Below are 18,072 nucleotides of genomic sequence, written 5' to 3'. Positions count from 1 at the left end.
TTTAAAAACCCGACTTCCTTTCCTCAAACTGTAGTTATATTTACTGTTACACATACTGACTTGTGTGTTGGCTTTAGTTGGAAATTTGCACTAAAAATGGTCTGTTTGCAAGAGAATTCGAATTGTTTTAGTTAAAATGTTAAGATATTGGGAAATGTTTTGAACATTTTGGAGTCTAGGATGGAGGAAATGTCAAAAATGTATCATCCTCATCCTGTTTCCACTGGTGTCATTTCATGTATAATATAAAGGATCAAGTAGCTAGTTGTTTCAGCGTGTGTGCCTCTACACATGCCCATCTGGTAAATGTCACTGTGTGTTTTCTACTTCTGCCCCTCTCCTCTGTTGCTCTCACACACATAACGGTGTAGTGTTTAAATGTTGAGGTATAGGTGTGTGTGTGCATGTGTGTTTGTGTTTGGTTTGCTTTGTTTTTTGTTTTTGTTTTGTCTTGACTTCTCTCTTTCAGATCCTTGAGTTGTTTAATTGTTTCATTTCATCTTTTATTGGAGTTTCACGCCCACAGCCCCCCCCTCCCCCCCCTCCCTCATATTCAGATAGAGAACAACATTTCCTCTCCCCTCTGTCCAGTCCAGTCGTTTGGCTATTGAATCAGTCATGCTTGTTGTATTTGGTGGGCAGCAGCCAAGGCATTCCCTATGGGCCATTACGGCACACTAGGAGTGCAGAATGGTCCAGCAGGGAGGGAGTTGGGGAAATTAACGGGAACAAAGCTATGAGATGGAGTGAGAAATAAAAATGTAAAGAGAGAAAGCGCTGAATGAACAACACAGAGATGAATCGGTGAAAGAAAAAGTGTTGAAGGGGTGTATTGGGAGGCACATTGCTCTGACTCTTGCTTGTGGCAGCCTTCCCAGTTCTTCTTGCATTCTCCTCCTTTAATTTCAGAGGTGAATTCCCAGCAGCAGGGCTAAACCCAAGCCAGGGACATTCTTCTCTGGCTATCCCCAAACAAGAGTTGGTAATCTAGGGGAAAAGTGGGTGGCCTCACCTGGGAAAAGAGAGATGATGGTATAAAAGCTGGTTGGGGAAAGTTAATGTTTCAGTTTGGTCTCACCATACTGCTGAGTCAGGCTTTGGGTTTCAGACAGAACCCAATGTTGTCTTTGCTTGGGTGGAGAAAGAGCATGAGTTTCTTTCACTTAACGGTAACAGCAGTGCTAGAGAGGGCTGTGCGATAAAATCTCATATCCCGATATAAGACATTTATCGTCCCGATAACGATGTATATCACAAAAATTTTACATTTTCAGCTAATTTTGTGAATCTCGGGCAAGTCGACTTGCGTGAAGTGTTTTCAGCTGGGCGTCGTGTACCTGGAGTCGAGTGTTACATAAGTTGAAACGGCCTCAATTTTCTTTGTGAGTATTTATTACACGGTGTGCTGCGGGGAAAAGCCTGTTCTAAGCTTTATTTTTTTAACACCTGACGGCTCTTTTTAGCTTCTCATGCGTAAACACTCTGCATTCTATTTCACGTGATTCAGTTTATTTTGAAAAATCTGAACAGGATCTTCAGCTTTATTGTGAAAGGTTTGTGTGGAAAATAAACATGCGGACGGCGGAGCCATGCGATCGTTTTACCATCGTTGATGCTAAGGACAACGCATAAAAACAATCGCTTGTCCGTCTGTAGTGTGGCTATATTAAATATAAGAGGAAGAGAGAACTTCGGGAAATTATACAGTGACCATTAAAACAATGAAAAAATATTGCCGGAAACAGTTGATTTTGCGACACCGCGAAGCAAACGATAGCGTAAAATACAACGATAGACATTTTCATATCATCATCCGATGTATATCGTTATATCGAACAGTCCTAGTGCTGGATCACTTAAAAATACAAAAAAACTAACTCTGCCATATATGTGCTTTCAAAAATTCAGTTCTTTAAGTTTACTCGTTGCCAAGTAAATACTTCATCACATCTTCATTTTGAAACTATTAAAACTCTTCTTCCCATCCAGACTCTGCAGAAATAACTTTAATCTCATCCATCACAAATTCTCCATCCAACATTCAGGAAAAACAGTTATCCTGCTGCCAAGATCAACAGGGTTCCTCCTGCTGGACAAACAATAATACAGTCGAACTGTGTCAAGCTAATGGCAGAAATCCCAGCAGACCTACAGATCATGTACCACATCACCTGTAAACTCAAAAGTAAGAACATTCAGACATGGCACGCAGACACACACATGCAGACACACACATTCCTTTCTCGTTCAGTGTTCCTCCTTCAGCTGATTGTTTTGAGGTTGCCATGCCAATGTCTTTGCAGTTATTCCCTGACATATGGAGTGTTGGTTGATGATGATTTTAAAAAAAAGGGGGAAGCCCGGGTGTGAGTGTAAATGTGCACAGAGGTGTTTTTACATACACAGAGGCATTACCATGCTCACAAGCATTCACTGGCACATGTACAGAGAGGCTGATAGGTTGGTGTGCAATAGAGGATTGTATTGAAGTGTAGGATTAGGGCGGCCATGTCAGGAATGTGCCTCCTCCTCTCATACAGAAACCAGCACACGCAGCACAAACAGAACTATTTCTTAACCTAACACACTGTTCATTCTCCCAAGTTTGCACTTTTGACCACCTCATACAGCAGAATAGGCACCGGCAAAAACCTGTGGTGGGGTAACTATCACAACATGATTTGGGTGTTTAAATATTATTCAACGGTTAATGTTTGAAGGCCTTGTCACCTGGAATTGGTTCATTTCAATGTTGTTGCAACAGCTTATGGATTTCCCCGCAGGGCAACAAGTTTTTTCCCCTCAGTTTCAACTTTGGTGAACTTTCAGATTCAGTTTTGCTGACAAATGGCAAGATGTCTTGATGGTGCTGACCTTTGGAAAAAGAGCGAGCCCTAAGTGAAGAAAGTTAACTTGGATTAACACGGAAAATGTCAAACAATTGCTGTCTTCAGTTTATTTAATGTGATGTTTTACTTCTTTTTTTGGCCATTGTGTATATTTGGGATTGTCAGAAGGCTTTAAACACCTGTTAGCGTGATACTCGTCTGACATTTTCTAGACTAAACAAGAGAAGAAAAAAAAAAAAAAAAAGAGCAAGAAAAGAGAGAAAGGATGGTTAAGATGAAAGTGTGTGTGTGTGTGTGTGTGTGTGTTATGGGTAAGTCTATCTTACATTACACTTACAGGACAACACTATGAAAAGTCTACCACGCTAGCACCCTGCAACTCACTGATTAAGCCCACATACATACATATGGGCGACCACGGCTGTAAATCACTGCAAACCACGCGGTAAAAGCTCATTTTAAACACCATCTGCATTCCTCATCCTTTATAGCTGCCAGACTTTATTCGTGTGTGTGTTCTGTCGCTGCTTTTCTCTGCCCTCCAAATCTCCTCTCATTTAAGCCACCAAGCTTCCTATTGTTACCAGTAACTTTGCTCCTAATTTAAAACATCTTCTCTGTCGCCAGCTGACAGTGCTGTGGTTTCACTGGTTTGTGCCATTTAGTGCCCTGTGCTCATTTAGACTTTGTTTATGTCATCTTCTCCCAGTCTTTTCTTGCTCGCTCTTTACTTGTTATGGGCGTTTGCAATGTTTGAGAGCCAAATAAGAGTTTTACTTTTCTGTGTTTTGAATAAAAACAAAAGAGGGATATGCTGTTGAGAGAAAGGCCTTTAAAAAAAAGAAGAAGAAAAAAGTCAGGATTAAGGGAAGTAGAGAAGTGTCTAAACACAAAAGAGAAGAGGGGGGAAAAGATTATAGTGAAGAAAGTACTCCTCCCAGAGGAACTTTTAGGTAGGGGTAAAATAAAATGAACAGAGCGGGAGAGAAATAAATGAAAGGGGCTGTGGAGAGGAAGGCATTTGTGGCCAGGAATGGTTTGGCACACATTACACTGAGGTGTAGTTTTGGCGTGGCTCCCATTAGCCTCTTGTGTTACATCCATTACAAAAATCTGCACGCGCGCACACACACGTGCAAGCACACACTCTTACATGGCAGCACAGTCAAAACAGACCCACATCTTAACCACCATAGAATTTCCTTGCCATAATTCTGGTCCTACCCAGAAAAGATGGAAATCACTCATCTCTCTCTCTTTCTTCCTCTCTCTCCCTAAAAGATGTTATTAGAGGCACCAGTGGCCATGTAATCACTTTGGCTCTCCCACAGGAAGAGACACACACACATATGCACGCACACACACACCTACCTTAGTAATTACAGCTGAAGATGAGGTCCTATTCACTGTAATCCTAGTGAATGGCTGATATAGTTAATAAATGATGGGTCAAGCGGTGCTGCATAGTGTCACATCAGAGTGGGGGTGTGTGTATATTTTTTTTTTGTGCGTTTTCTCCAGCTATTAATTGATGCCTTATTATTGTGACTGATGTTGATTAACTCTGTGCACACAATTGCACACTTTGCTTGTATTCACTGCACGCAAGCACTCAGCTACACATGCAAATTGATAGACTGCCTCACTTAGTTTGTATGCACATACTTTCTTTCATACAAACACAACCTTCCACATTCCTACGCACACACACAATACAAACACAGTTGTTCAGCTGATCTCTTCCTGTGTTTGTATGTGGTTCACTGCCCTCTTCAAAGCCACATGCACACCCCCACACCCGGTTGCATTAAGCACTCTTCCCGATCTTTGTGTACTTTCCCACCTTCCTATGTCTGATAAGTCTGGAGGCTAGCAGCTTGTTAGCAGAGCTCCTCACAGTTTCTCAGTGGCTTCGAGGCTTCTCAGTCATCCGGAGATGCCAATGTCACTTCAGGAATCCTATAACATGTTGCCATTCTTGCTTGAACACACTCGTAAACATATCAATATTAAATCTCGACTTAAGTCTAGGCACTTTATGTCTTTAACGTAAACATCCTCTCAGCAGTCTTTGATGTAAATGTGTAATATTGTTTTGGTTGAGATATCCCATAAGGGATTTGTGTTTCGCCTCAATGTAAGAGGAGGTCTTTTCTCATTTGAATGGCGACACTAAAAAGGCATTCAATTGGAAAGCTCTATCTTCGAGTCTCATCTTATTGTATATGATAATGTTGTGGTGCAATTTCTTCCCCCGTTTGCAAGACAGCTGATAAAATCAGTCATAGTAAAGAACCTCTCTAGATGCAGGGCTTCTCACGCTCTCAGCCTTGTGTGCGTATGTATGTGTGCGCGCGTGGAGATGCAGATGATTGAGTTAGTGTGATTTAGTGATGGTTGGAAGATGAAATGCTGCCGCTGTGCCGTGTCTAGCAACTCGCTACACACACTTATCTGACGACTGTTAGCTAAAGGCATTTAATTCAGAGGGTGAAAAGAGGAAGAAAGGAGACGGTATGAAGAAGGAAAGATGAAATGGGAGTAAGAATGCGTGATAGATGAATTAAGGAAAAGGAGAGCAATGTATTGGCAGAGAAGTAAAGGATATAACAATGACTAGGGCTTTTAATTTCAGCAAGCTTGAGGATTAAAAGGCATCAACGATGATGCATAGCTTTAATATGCTCTTAAAGCAGCTCACTTTCTATCTCCATGTTCTACCTTCATGTTATTGTATGCACACATGTGCTCTGGGAGAGAGATACCACATGTGGCTTGGACGTTTTGTTCCTTTTCTTTTTTCCTTTTGTGTTTTCTCCCCTCCTCTTCCTCCACAGCCTGTTACATGTTTCTGCAGCTGTAGATGTGTGTGTGTGCACACGTGTGCGAGTGTGTGACCTTTTGGGGAGTACTGCTGGTGAAAGGCCACTGGCTCACACATGAATAACCATAGTGTAGACATGTGGACGAATACCAAAGACGGTTGATAAGATTTGGGAAAGCAAGTAACCTGATATGACAGAATCAGATTGCAGAGCTACATATTTGACTTCATCGACTGTAAAGCGTGAGCTTCAGTATCCTTGATGGAACGTGTCAGGTGCAGCTTAGAAAAAACAAAAACACAAGTGCTGTGGTGTAAGATCATAAATGTACAAAAAACATTAAAAAAGCTTAAAATAACTCTGTTTTTCGTTCAAGTTGGGACAGTGATAGACAAGCGCTTGAAATACCCAGAATTCTTTGTGCTTCTAAGTAAAAGGAGATTTGACGATGTGTGATTTATTGTTGCTAACAAGGTTCCAAAGTATAGAATTTCATTTGAGTTATTTTGAGGTCTGTTAAAAACAAAATGTGTTAAAGATTTTGTTCCCAGACCGCTGTGCCTATTGTTTTTTTCCCCCCAAAATGTAAAATGTAGGATTTGTAAATATAAACTGATCATACAGTTAGTGGTTTTTCTAGGGAGAAGGCAAGAAGTCATGGCATGCAACTGAGTGAAAACGCCTACACAGATCTGCCATCTGGGGTTTAAAGTTAATTGCTTTATGTGAGGGATAGTCCGTTCAACTAGTGTTCTGGCTGATATTTGACAACATAATAGCCCACATAGTATAGATTTTAAAAGTTTTTACTTGATAAACATCTAGCACTGTGTACTCGCTCACAAATGTGGCCATGAAAATTCTAGTCTGGGACTTTTCAAATGGAAATCGAAACTGGGTAGGAAACCTGTGCTAGGGTGTGGTGGTGTGTGGAAGAATTGCTGGCCTACTAGTGAAGTGTGGGAGTGTGTGTTTTTGTCTGGGAGCTGCAGCTAGTTATTGCATTTTTGACGCACACTGCCTTCGTTGCCTTTTCTTTCCCTTAATCTAGGTTGTTAAGCCTTTCGGGTGCTCGTACTGTCTATCTATATAAATAAACCTACATGAATAAGTAATATCCAGAAGCGAGTAAGACTTCCTTTTACTAACTCTCCCGCAAATACAAATAACATTGTTTAATCATTCTGCACCAATAAAGCTTCTTTTTGAATAAAAACCCATGTTTGTGTCTGCTCTCTCTCCCAGACCTTAAAATAAGCCGTTCCAGACATACAGTGTTATGATAGCAGACACACAGAGCTCGTGTGTGTCTGTACATGTGTTTGAGGGTACACCACCTCCATCATTGTCACCATAGCTCTTTGTCTGTCTTGGCTCTCTTAAAGAAAAGGCTGTTTGGTATGACTGTCTGACCCACATATGGTAAAGGTTTGCTCAGGGCTCCTATGTGTGTTGGCTGCCTATGGTGTGTAGGGCTGCCATGATTAGTCGACTAGTCACGATTACGTCAACTATCAAAATCGTCGACAACTGATTTAATAGTCGACGCGTCGTTTGAAGCTTTGTAAGATCCCAAAAGATGCAGGAATAAGTAGTAGGATTTAAGAGTGTAATAACGGACTGAAACAGAAGATGGCAGCACTGCATGTACAAGGATGCCAGCTGGCTTTAAACCCCAAAGAAGAAGAAGAAGAAGCTGTGTCCCAGAATTCATAGCGCGGCCCAGCGCAGTTTACAACAATGGCGGCAGCTAGTTAGTTTTAATATTACTCTTATTATTCTTTCTGGGTCACAAAATAAACGTTTAACATATTTTCAGGCGAGAATGTAGCTGTGTAAACCTCAAATATCTGCTCAGTTTATCAAGACACCACATATTTTCAAAAGCGCTCCGACGTTTTCGGAGACGTCCGTTACCCACTAGCTCGATAGCTAGCCGGGGGCAAGGCTCATTAAAGCCGTGAGAACACCGGACTCCCGGCAAATCGTTTTCAAACCCACCGCTGTCTTTCGCTACTCAGGTTAAACATGATATATAAGTCACTTAGATAACTTAAAAATTTTATTGTTTGGCTTTTTTTTTTAGTATTTTATTTGTTCCTGAGTAAATCTGTTTGGCTGAGATTAAAGTTATAGTTTTTACACAGCTGAATAAACTTCAAGCAGACAGCTGATTATCGGAAGTGTGAGATGCTCGAGAATATACTCCGGTGTCCCGTTATATTTTAGATAGCAAGGAGTTTATTAAACTCAACCGAAACAATCTGCAGATTTCATTAAAATTTAATAAACTCTGATCTTGTCTTTATTTTTAGTTAGCACATACCTTAAACACTTAAAGCTGTAAGCTAATGATAGTTATATAAGAGCAGATGCTGCTGGTGCAATAAGCTGTCCGTTTTACGTCCAATGGATGATGATCTGATTAGTCGACTAATCGCAAAAATAATCGGTGACTAGTCGACTATCAAAATAATCGTTTGTGGCAGCCCTAATGGTGTGTGTGTGTGTGTGTGTGTGTGTGTGTGTGTGTGTGTGTGTGTGGTGAAGTGTGATTTGTCCCATAGAAGCATCAGGGCCATCAGTCACTCATGTGTGATGTTCCATCTGCTCCCAGCTTCATACTACTACAGTCAGCCATACACACATAACTAAATCTCCAGAAGGGTTTTGTTTTATTTTTTTTGGGGGGGGAAGATAAAACTGTTTATTCCATTGAAACCATTTGTACACACTGAATGGATGCTCTGTTTTCTCTAACAATGCATGGTAACTAAAATACAATAGAGTGTACTGCTTCCCAGTAACCCAGTATAGATGTTTTTGTTTTGAATGTACAGTTTAGAGGGTCCAGTGCTTCCTTAGGGCCAACATCCTCCTGCTGTTTCTGAAACAGAAAACAATACAATAGTCCATTAAACACACATGCACACAGACACACACGCATCAAGGAGTAAATTGTGTGTTTTCTGATGACTGCTGCCACTCGAGAACAACAGATATATTTGTTTTGTGTCGTGCTGCGCTCAAGTTCTGCCAAGCTCACTACGCGATAGGAAGTGAGTGATTTCAGGTCTTTATCTGAAAGCCCCCACTCGGAGAAACAAAAGTGCTGAAAGAAGGGAAAAAGGTTTGAGAGGTGTTTGCAAGAAGCGGGCATTAGGTTACTCTAGTGTCCATCAAACGCAGTAAATTGTGGTTGGGCTATTTTATTAGTTAATTTGGCTGAGTGGGAAATTAAATGAGGCACAGTTGCTTTGTATTGTGTGGTAGGGTAGGCTGTAAAATGAGCTTGCTAGCCAAGAATACAGAATCACTGAGGTGCACAAGTCTCCTGTTTGCTCTTCAACCTCTTTATCACACCCCTACTGTCCAGGGATTGTGGGTGCATACCAATCTTTTGTTCGGTTCCTCACCCATTTAACACTTTCTTTCATTTCCCTTTGTTCTGTAGAGGGCCTACTTCGGTGGGGCCCCATAAACACACACATGCACATTCACTTGGGGGCCCACATCACATCAAAGTCAGGAATGTGGGGCTTGCAGCCATTATGTATGAATGCATGGACCTAGTTATGCCAAGTTTACCCTTCTTTAGATGTGGTGTCTGTGGCGGTGTGGTTTGTGTGCTGCTTCATGCTATTAGTGAGCCAAGCTTTATGTTCACTCACTTCTCCGAATCTGCTCTGAAATGTCAAAGCCATTATCCAGAGTCCGTGGTCTTGCTGAAGTGTTACAACTCTCAGACAGACCTGGGAACACCTGGACCAGTCTGTTTAGTTCCACTCCTCGTGTTGCTAATTACAGTCTTGAGGCATTTGATGTCCTTTTTTGCCTTCTTTTTAAGTGATTTCCCTTTCCCTTGTAGTCAGACTTAATACTTAAAGCGACAGTTTAAGACAGATGCTTATATGAAAATTTGTGCCTCTTCTCCTCCACCCATCTTTACTCCCCTGCTTCCTGCAGCCTTTCTTAGTCTCTTTCTGCATTTTATTCTGTACACAATAGAAGGCATCTTTACATCTCTTATGTACACTAGCTTCATCAGTTGTCACTTGAGCCAATGACAGGCATCATTCTCATTGACATGCTACTGTCTTATCATCCAGCTTCTTTACCCTCATACCCCCACCTTCCTTATCACCAGCTAGCTATCCCATGTATCTATCAGAGCAAACCAGGCCTGCCTGGCACAGATAAACCCAGCATTAGGGGCTTTTGGATGGATTGGCAGGTTGAGAGAGATGTTAATGATCATAGAACAGGAAAAAAAAGGATATTAGATGTTGCAGGATGATGAGATAGGTGGTTGTTTGGAATGTTTCAGTATGGAGCTGGTAAATTGTTGGTTTATTTGGTTACAATCTCATTTTCTGATACAGGGATTATGCATGGTTTTTGAATATCAAGCGACACGTTGCCGGAGGAGAAGTATCAGGGTTTTTGGGGAAAGTTAGAAATTTATGGATACACTAGACGTTTAAGCTGTCTCTTATTTAATGTTTTAAATATTAGATTTCAGATTTGTTTTCTGCGTTGTAAAACCACTGTTTTCCTCTTTTTTTTTTTTTTTTTTTTTTTTTTTTCTTCCTCAGATGGCACAGATGTAGTAAAAACATATTTTCTTCACTTCTATGTATTCTCAGTTATTTTAGCTGACAAAACATTATCACTACAGGAAGGAATGCCTATTTTGGTCATGGAGGTACTCTGAATAGCACTTAAGAAAGTTATGAAATGTCAGGTTATAGACTGTTTACGTCAGAACCACAGAAAGACAAAGACTAAGGTTCATTTCCAGCAGCGTTTGTGCCGCATCATTTCCTCTCTCTACTGTCTCCTCTTACTGCTTTCCCTCGCCGTTGCTTAAGACAGTGCCTTTAATGTGTTTAAAGTCTATTAACGTTACATTATACATGTAGAGAGTAGAGATGGGGCTTGTTTTGAAAATACAAGCACAGCATCATTCTGTAGATTCATCCATCAAGGACTTAATGGTAAGCTAAGCAATACAGAGGACACAATCAGACAGCAACAGCTTCCCGCTTGATTACTGACAATTGCATTGATTTCTTGACTTAGCTTATAGGCACACACAAAGAGCTGTGCATGCAAGCTGATGCAAACATAAATCTGTGATTTTTATATATGTGTGAGAAAACATCTTTACATGTTATCACTCTACAAATGCTTGTAGATCAATTGAAAATCAAGCCGTATGCGCGCTGGCATTGAGCTTGGACACCCACACAGGAATCTTCACACGTATTTGTACACACTTAGCCCTTGTATTAGCTTTAAACCCTTCTAAATGCACAGACCCTGCCATGTTAACCTTGTTATTAGAGCGTAACCTCGAATTCCAGACAGAGCAGCTCAGTTTGATTGAATTAGATCTTCTTTAAGTATCCCATCCATCTATCCATTCCTCCATCCATCTGTTCAGCTTATATATTCCATAGTCTTTTGTTCTCTTCCTGTAACTCTGGGCAGCCTCGCCCTCTGCACTTGTGGAATGAATTGATTTGAAATGATTTATTACCTGTTTTTTTTTTTTTTCTCCTCTCTCCCCCCCCCCCCCCCCCCGCAAGTCGCCCACTCTCACTCACCCACTCTTCTGTTTTCTATCTTTCTCACCGTTGTTTCTCTCTGCACACTACTTTTTTTTTAATGTTAGCACTGTAGATGAACTGCATCCTGAGAGAGGGAAAACCTGAGCAGAACAAAGATGAGGGGGGAAAAGGTGTTATTTGTCAGATTCAATGTTTCAGTCCCTGTTTCTAAGCTGATATTAAAACCAGCAAAGAGACTGGTTTTTAACTTGGGGATTTTGCAGGCTGGATTTTGCACAGACTGACAAGCAGATGGATGCAAACAGAAGATAGGAAGGCTGTCAGAAAGACAGACTTACATTCTCTGTGGTATATTGCATTTGTGTGTGCAAAACCAGTGTAGGCTCAGACTGGTCATTAGCCAGTGAACTGGACTTGGGTGCCGGATCCAGAGATAGATATGGCTGCCAATGGAAATGTCTCATTTTTTTTTTTTAAGGGAGTGGGAAAAAATGATACATAAAGGCCACAGAACAAAAGCTATTCTTTCACCTCTGTGTGCATCAGCAGCTATTTTTCTTTATTCTGGTTGTCTGCACTTACAAATTGTGTTGCCTTATGTGCTGGTATCTGTGTTTGTGTGCGTGTGCAAACTCATCTAGATGCGAACCATCCGTGAATGAAATGTATCCTTTGTTTACGGGCCTATTATCTAGATAATAACATCCATATTTCCTCTCATCTCCAGAGCTTTATCACAGCCTTATGAGCTCTTTCTTTCACTCTATCTCACTATCGCTCTCTCCCCTTCTCTTTGGCACACACACTCTTACACACACACGTACACGCACACAGCAGAGAGCGATAATGGGATTGTTGCCCTTGGTTTCTTTTGGCAAAACTGTAAATAATTTTTTTTTCATCACAAAGTGTGTTCATTGTTCACCCACATGTTTCTTTTTCCTGTGTCTGTGTGTGTGCATATATATATATCTCAATCAAACTAGTGCTTGCATATCTATCACTTGGTGTGTGGGTTGTCATCTTATCATTCTTTCATCTATCTGGATGTGAACCTATTTGTCAGTGTGTGAATTTGGTATCATTTTCCAGCTAGTCATTGCCTGCTGTCCTTCCCTTGTCACTGTGGGCTGATAGCAGTGCGAGTCGACAAAGCTCGGTAATGGAGAGCTGATACTTGCCCTCCCCCCCGCTGCTTTGTACTTTTCATTTGCTGCTGAGATAACTTTGGCTCACAGCCACGCCAGCAAGCCAATCTCCTATCTTGTATCTGCTCCATTACTTTCCATATCTTGGCAAATTATTTGCCAAAACTCACAAAGAAAAATTTGAGCATCCGTTCACGTGCATGTTTGTGCACATGCTGACTTGGTTGCTCTGTATTATATTTGTCTACAGGTGCTTTGGGTGATCAGGTTGTTGTTCACATGCAGAGATGTGACTCACTGTTATGCTTTCTATCATTATACAGGACCACACTGTTTTCATACTTTTTTTTTATTTTTTGCTCATAATTTTTTAAAGTTTATTCCTCCCAGGTGCTGAACAAAAGATGTCTATAGTCATGATAACAGCACCATCCTGTCAATATTGCATCTACCTCTGTAATCACATCTGTGTTCGCAATAATTATACGAGACTCAATACTGCTATTAACACAACCTTTCAATTAAGCCGTTTACATAGCTCTGTAGAACAGGTGCTCTCAACCTTTTTCCAAAATTTTGATAATTTCATGCCTCCCACCTTATAATAACTGCCACCTGTTACTGTAGAAGTGAAATCAGCTTATTTCACCAGCTGGAACAACATCCATAGACACTTTAGTGTGTTTGAACTTTGGTTTGTAGAAAAAAGTGCAGCTTGAGTGTACTTTATTTATTTATTTATTTATTTATTTATTTATTTATTTATTTAGCATGGATATTTAAAGGGAGATGTGAAAATGAAGATAAATTTGTCACCATTTTATTTCCTTTATTCATGCAGCAAATCTAGAGGAATTAAGCGTGTGTTTATTTTTATTGTGCATCAATGTTCCACTTGGATTAACGCTGCATCATTTCTCTACAAGCAACAAGTTATTTTTATTTAGCTTCAAGGGTTTCTACTGTAAAAGCACAGGGTTTTTAAGCAGCTGGCTGCTGTCTGATATTATTGCTGTTTTCATGTACATCACTTTTCTGCGTCATCTTTTTATTGTTTTCATATCCAAATGAGTTTTCCCGTGTGTTTCTTTTTTGCAGATCTTGGTTAACTCCATAAACGCCAGCCGTCCAGCAGTGCTATACGAGAAGGTGACCGTAAGTGAAGGAGGAAGTCCCTTACTGAGAGACATGCTGTTCAGCCCAGACCAGCAGTACATCTACACTTTGACTGACAGACAGGTGAGTTCATGTCCAACAAATACACTAGGACACACATTCAGTCCCAGCAGACATGTTGCCATTGCAATACTTTTTCGACATAGTGTCTGCTGGGACAACATACTTTTTAAAACTCTTACATGTGATACATGTAAGAGTTTTTGCGATTCAAATTCTCCATATCCAGCACCTGACTATTCAGTATTTGCCAAAGGTACATACTCATAAATACTAACATTTATTTTTGTTGTGTTGCATGTTTGAATAGTTCCTGTAGAGCAGCCTGTTACTAAATGTCCAGAACACACTTCCCTTGTGCATATTTTGACATTCCTACCAACTCTACACTCATTCTCTGTACGCACACAAATCATCCCCACTGGATTTCATTGCACACCAACACACATTCACACCAGCTACAAACATCGCCACCATGATGGCTTGCTAATAAGCCAGACATTACATACATGGGGAGTGCAGGGAGAGTTATAGGTCAGATGGGGTGTGTGTGTGTGTGTGTGTGCGCGCACTCTTCTTCTGGTGAAGGCTTTCTCTAGTGTGATGGTGAGGAGAGGAAGGGGTTGGGGAGGAGGCAGAGAGAGCATGTCGCATCTCTGCTGCTCCCCATTTCCAGCTGCTCCCTGGTTGTTGTTTTTTTTTTTTTTCCCCTTCTGTCTCATTAGTGTGGTGAGTGAAGGAAGCAAAGCGAGAGGGAGGGGAGGGGGAAAGAAAAAAAGGGGTTGTACATGATGGGAATATGTCTGTATTTAATAGACCTAAAATAGGCTGTCGAATTGAAAATGGGTGAGATGTATCTGAGGTCTGCTCTGTGAGAGGCTTTTTCAGAGGTGCTGATTCTGTAGGTGGCTTAAATCAAAGTCAGGCCATAAAATGGAAACATTCGTTGTCTGTTTGACACCCAGTGGGATCATCAATGGTCACTGTATAACCACTGCCATGGCTGGGGCTTGGTAGATAAATATTTTTAAATGCAGATTGTGCTATGAGTGTAACAGTATGTTATATCTCAGCCCTGTGTGTCCTGGCTGAAGATACCTCTGTTCAAGCCAGATGACCTGTGATGACATATGTGAGGCTCCATCTGCACACACACACCCCATCATCACAATCATCCATCAGGTCGATAGCTGCTCGTCACCGAACCCAGCTGCACGGTGGGGCAAGATACAACACCAAGTTCGTCTGCTTCAGGAAACTTAACTTGTAGTCAAAGAAGTTCATTCCCATTAAATTGATTCACTCGGTGCAACACATACAGTATGGACATGTATACACACCTTGCACCCTATAGGAACATCCCTATAGGGTTTCTGATTATAATCCTGACCATAGGAGCACAGAAGAAAGGAACATGAGCTGTGGGATGTGCTGCTCTTATTAATGGTAACACACATATATACTTTTGAGGGGACACTTATTTTCAAGTTTTGGATTAGGCACATGATTGGGGAAAGAAGTAACATAGTAGAAAACGCACACCAATGCACACACATACTAGAAGAACAAAGCACATGTCTAAGCAGCTAAGGGCATGAAGGGCACACACACAAAACCATAATGTTACTTATAGGCGCTAGTACCCAGAACATATGCTCGATTACACACACTTTATGTACACACACAGTCTTGTAAACAAGTGTGTGTGTGTCTGTGTGTGTGTGCACGCATACACACAGAGAGCTTCATCTCCCTGTGCGTTTGATCCCCATTAATGGATAGCAGGCCTGGGTTAAGCAGAATGGGGCGCTGTGGCTTCCAGACCTTATAGCTAAAACCCCTTTCCAGCGCTAATGACTGGAGGGGGCAATTGCCTTCTCTCACCCGCCATCCTACCCTCATCTTTATCCTCTGCCCTCCATCTATCCCACCATGCCCCCACCACTACTTTTTTTCTTTAAATCCTCACTTTTGCTGCCACACACACACACACACACACACACACACACACACACACACACACACACACACACACACACACACACACACACACACTCTCACTCTCTCTCTCTCTGATATTTCCATCTAAGCCCAAATTGAGTCCTCCCCTCTCAAATGCCTTCTACTGATCCCATTCCCATATTTTTAATGATCTCCCCCTATCGCTGCCATGGCCCCCCTCACCACCAGATAGACACGCTCATACTCTCTCGTTCTTAAAGAGGCAAAGGTGGAAAATTGTGGGATAGATACATGGAGTGGTGGGTAGGAGGGCCTGCTTTTGCTAAAAGATGCTGATACACTCACGCACACACATTAACACACAACTAGTTTGCATGAGGAATATAGCCATGCCCCCTTTTTTCTAGTGAGATAGACACACAGCCCTGCCTTCACCCTGGGAGCGTGTGTGTGTGGTTGTGTGTGGCTGGGTGCCTGCGGGGGTTCCTCAGACAAGCCAAGCACATTAAGGTGTCACTGGACATATCCACCGATGCGTGGACCACAAGTTCCACCACCCTTCTGCCCTCACCCACTCACATACACACAAATGGAGGCTCAGGCAGTGAGTCACAGTTAGGGGTGAGGCCCAGTGATTTATGACTTGCTCTGTTCCAGCTATATTCATCACTGTCATTATTATCAATGGAGGATATGACAGCGGGATAGGACGGCCTGCTGTGTGTGTGTGTGTTTGATGAGACTGTGTTATTGCAGGGAATTTAGATCAGCTTATTTCTCACTGCAGTCAGGGTTGTATGATTCTTATGGACTTGGTGCATGTTGTTTGTTTTTTAATCACATTGCTCACATGCACAAATGTACAAAAGTGTCTCTCCCAGTTGACATCCAGTCATTCACTCCTAAGCAGTGCATGTATACATTGCACATAAACATATTAAAAACTGTTATTACCAAAAACGGGAAAATACTTTATGCAGATTAGCAGGCTCATTAAGTGCTGCTGGTTTGCTCAAGTTTTTTTTTTCTTTTCACAAAAATATTCAACACTTCAAGAAGAACAATGTAGCTCTTTGACTCAACCCAAACTTTTTGAAGCCTCTGCTCTGTGCAAATCTCCCTCTGTGGGAAATTGTCTTGTGGTGTTTTGGCTCTGTCAAGTCTTCCCGTCTTCAAATCATCTCATCTTTTGTTTTGGAGCCAAAAAGGTAGAAATCTATGGCTTCATTTGATGCCACAGATGCTGCTCTTGCCATCTTTGCACCCTTTACTCAGCCCTTCAGTGTTATACACGCATGGGCGCACATATCCGTGCGTCTTTGATGGCAGCCCTTGCATATTATGGTGCTGTAGTGTGTGGTGCTGGCTAATTGCTGAAAGCATGAATATTCATCTGCTCTGGTGTTGGATGAGGGACTGGATTTGAAGTGTGAGAAGGCAACAAGCAATAATGACTTATAAGGCTTGATACAGGGGAGGAAAATCTTGTGTATGCATGAGGCAACCTTTGTTGTGTCAGGGAGGCACCTCTGATTGTTAGAGACTCACATTGATTCAGCTTGCTTACTTTTATATGACTATACATTTGGACAGAAACTCAGCTTTCAAACATTATTTCTAAACATACATTGATGAGCCATGTCACTGAAGTCAGCCTCGAGTCCTTGGGGCATGTGCAATGTATCCTCTGGTAGTGGATCCTGGGGGTCCTGTGAATTGTGGGGTGAGGTTTCCACAGACTGGATCTGTTCTGGCACCTTTTGTGGATACTCAGTTGGATTGGGATCTGTGAAGTTTCTGAAGCCAGGCCACCAGTTTACGGTGTTCATGGTGAACATGGCCCTGCCCTGGGAGAGGTGCTGATACAACTGAGTGCTGTTTTACGTGTCAAAGTAACATACGCATGAATGCCAGCACCCTGGGTTCCCAGTGGATCATTACATTGTAACAAGATGATCAGTCGTATTCATTGCACTTGTCAGCGGTCTCAATGTTTTGGCTGATCTGAGTATATTTTTGTGTGTGTGGGCTAACACCATTGTCCGAATCTCCATTCAGTATTTGAAAGAGATTTCCCCCTCCACATTTCACAGAGACTTGCATCCCTCCAAGGAATCTGCAGTCCTACACTGGATGTGCTCGCAGACAAAGTTCTTGTGACATTCACAAGCTGTTGGTTTGAGTCCCTACAATAGCAAACAATGGTCTGTATTGTGTTGTTAGCTCTCTGAGCAAGGAAGGCCTCATCAAGTAGCATCTTAACCGTGGAGTTTTGTTAGACATCAATCCCCTCTGTGTGTGTGTGTGTGTGTGTGTGTGTGTGTGTGTGTGTGTGTGTGTGTGTGTGTGTGTGTATCTGTTTACATTCACATATTACTGGTTCGCTGCCAATCTCGTTAGCAAACACATTAGCACAAACTGACATCAACATACATAATAAGCAGCTCGTTGTATCAATCAAAGCTGACATTTTAGTGAACTACATACAGCTAATCAGCCGGTTCTAAATGGCTCCAAGATTAATTTTCCACAATTTATC

General features: G+C 41.7%; 1 protein-coding gene across 4 annotated transcripts in view; it reads left to right on the top strand.

Annotated features, from left to right (window-relative positions):
* Positions 1–18,072, top strand: part of plxna1b (plexin A1b) — a 181,244-nt gene that overhangs the window by 72,161 nt on the left and 91,011 nt on the right. For all 4 annotated transcript variants that reach the window (XM_084927943.1, XM_084927941.1, XM_084927942.1 and 1 more), the window contains exon 4: positions 13,494–13,634. In XM_084927943.1, coding sequence (XP_084784069.1) covers positions 13,494–13,634 — 141 coding nt within the window. The remainder of the gene's footprint in view (positions 1–13,493; positions 13,635–18,072) is intronic.

This window comes from Perissodus microlepis, chromosome 5, assembly GCF_051167445.1.
Source record: "Perissodus microlepis isolate ML-2025 ecotype Zambia chromosome 5, ASM5116744v1, whole genome shotgun sequence".
Lineage (NCBI taxonomy): Eukaryota > Metazoa > Chordata > Actinopteri > Cichliformes > Cichlidae > Perissodus > Perissodus microlepis.
This window is presented reverse-complemented; position numbering and strand designations above follow the sequence as displayed.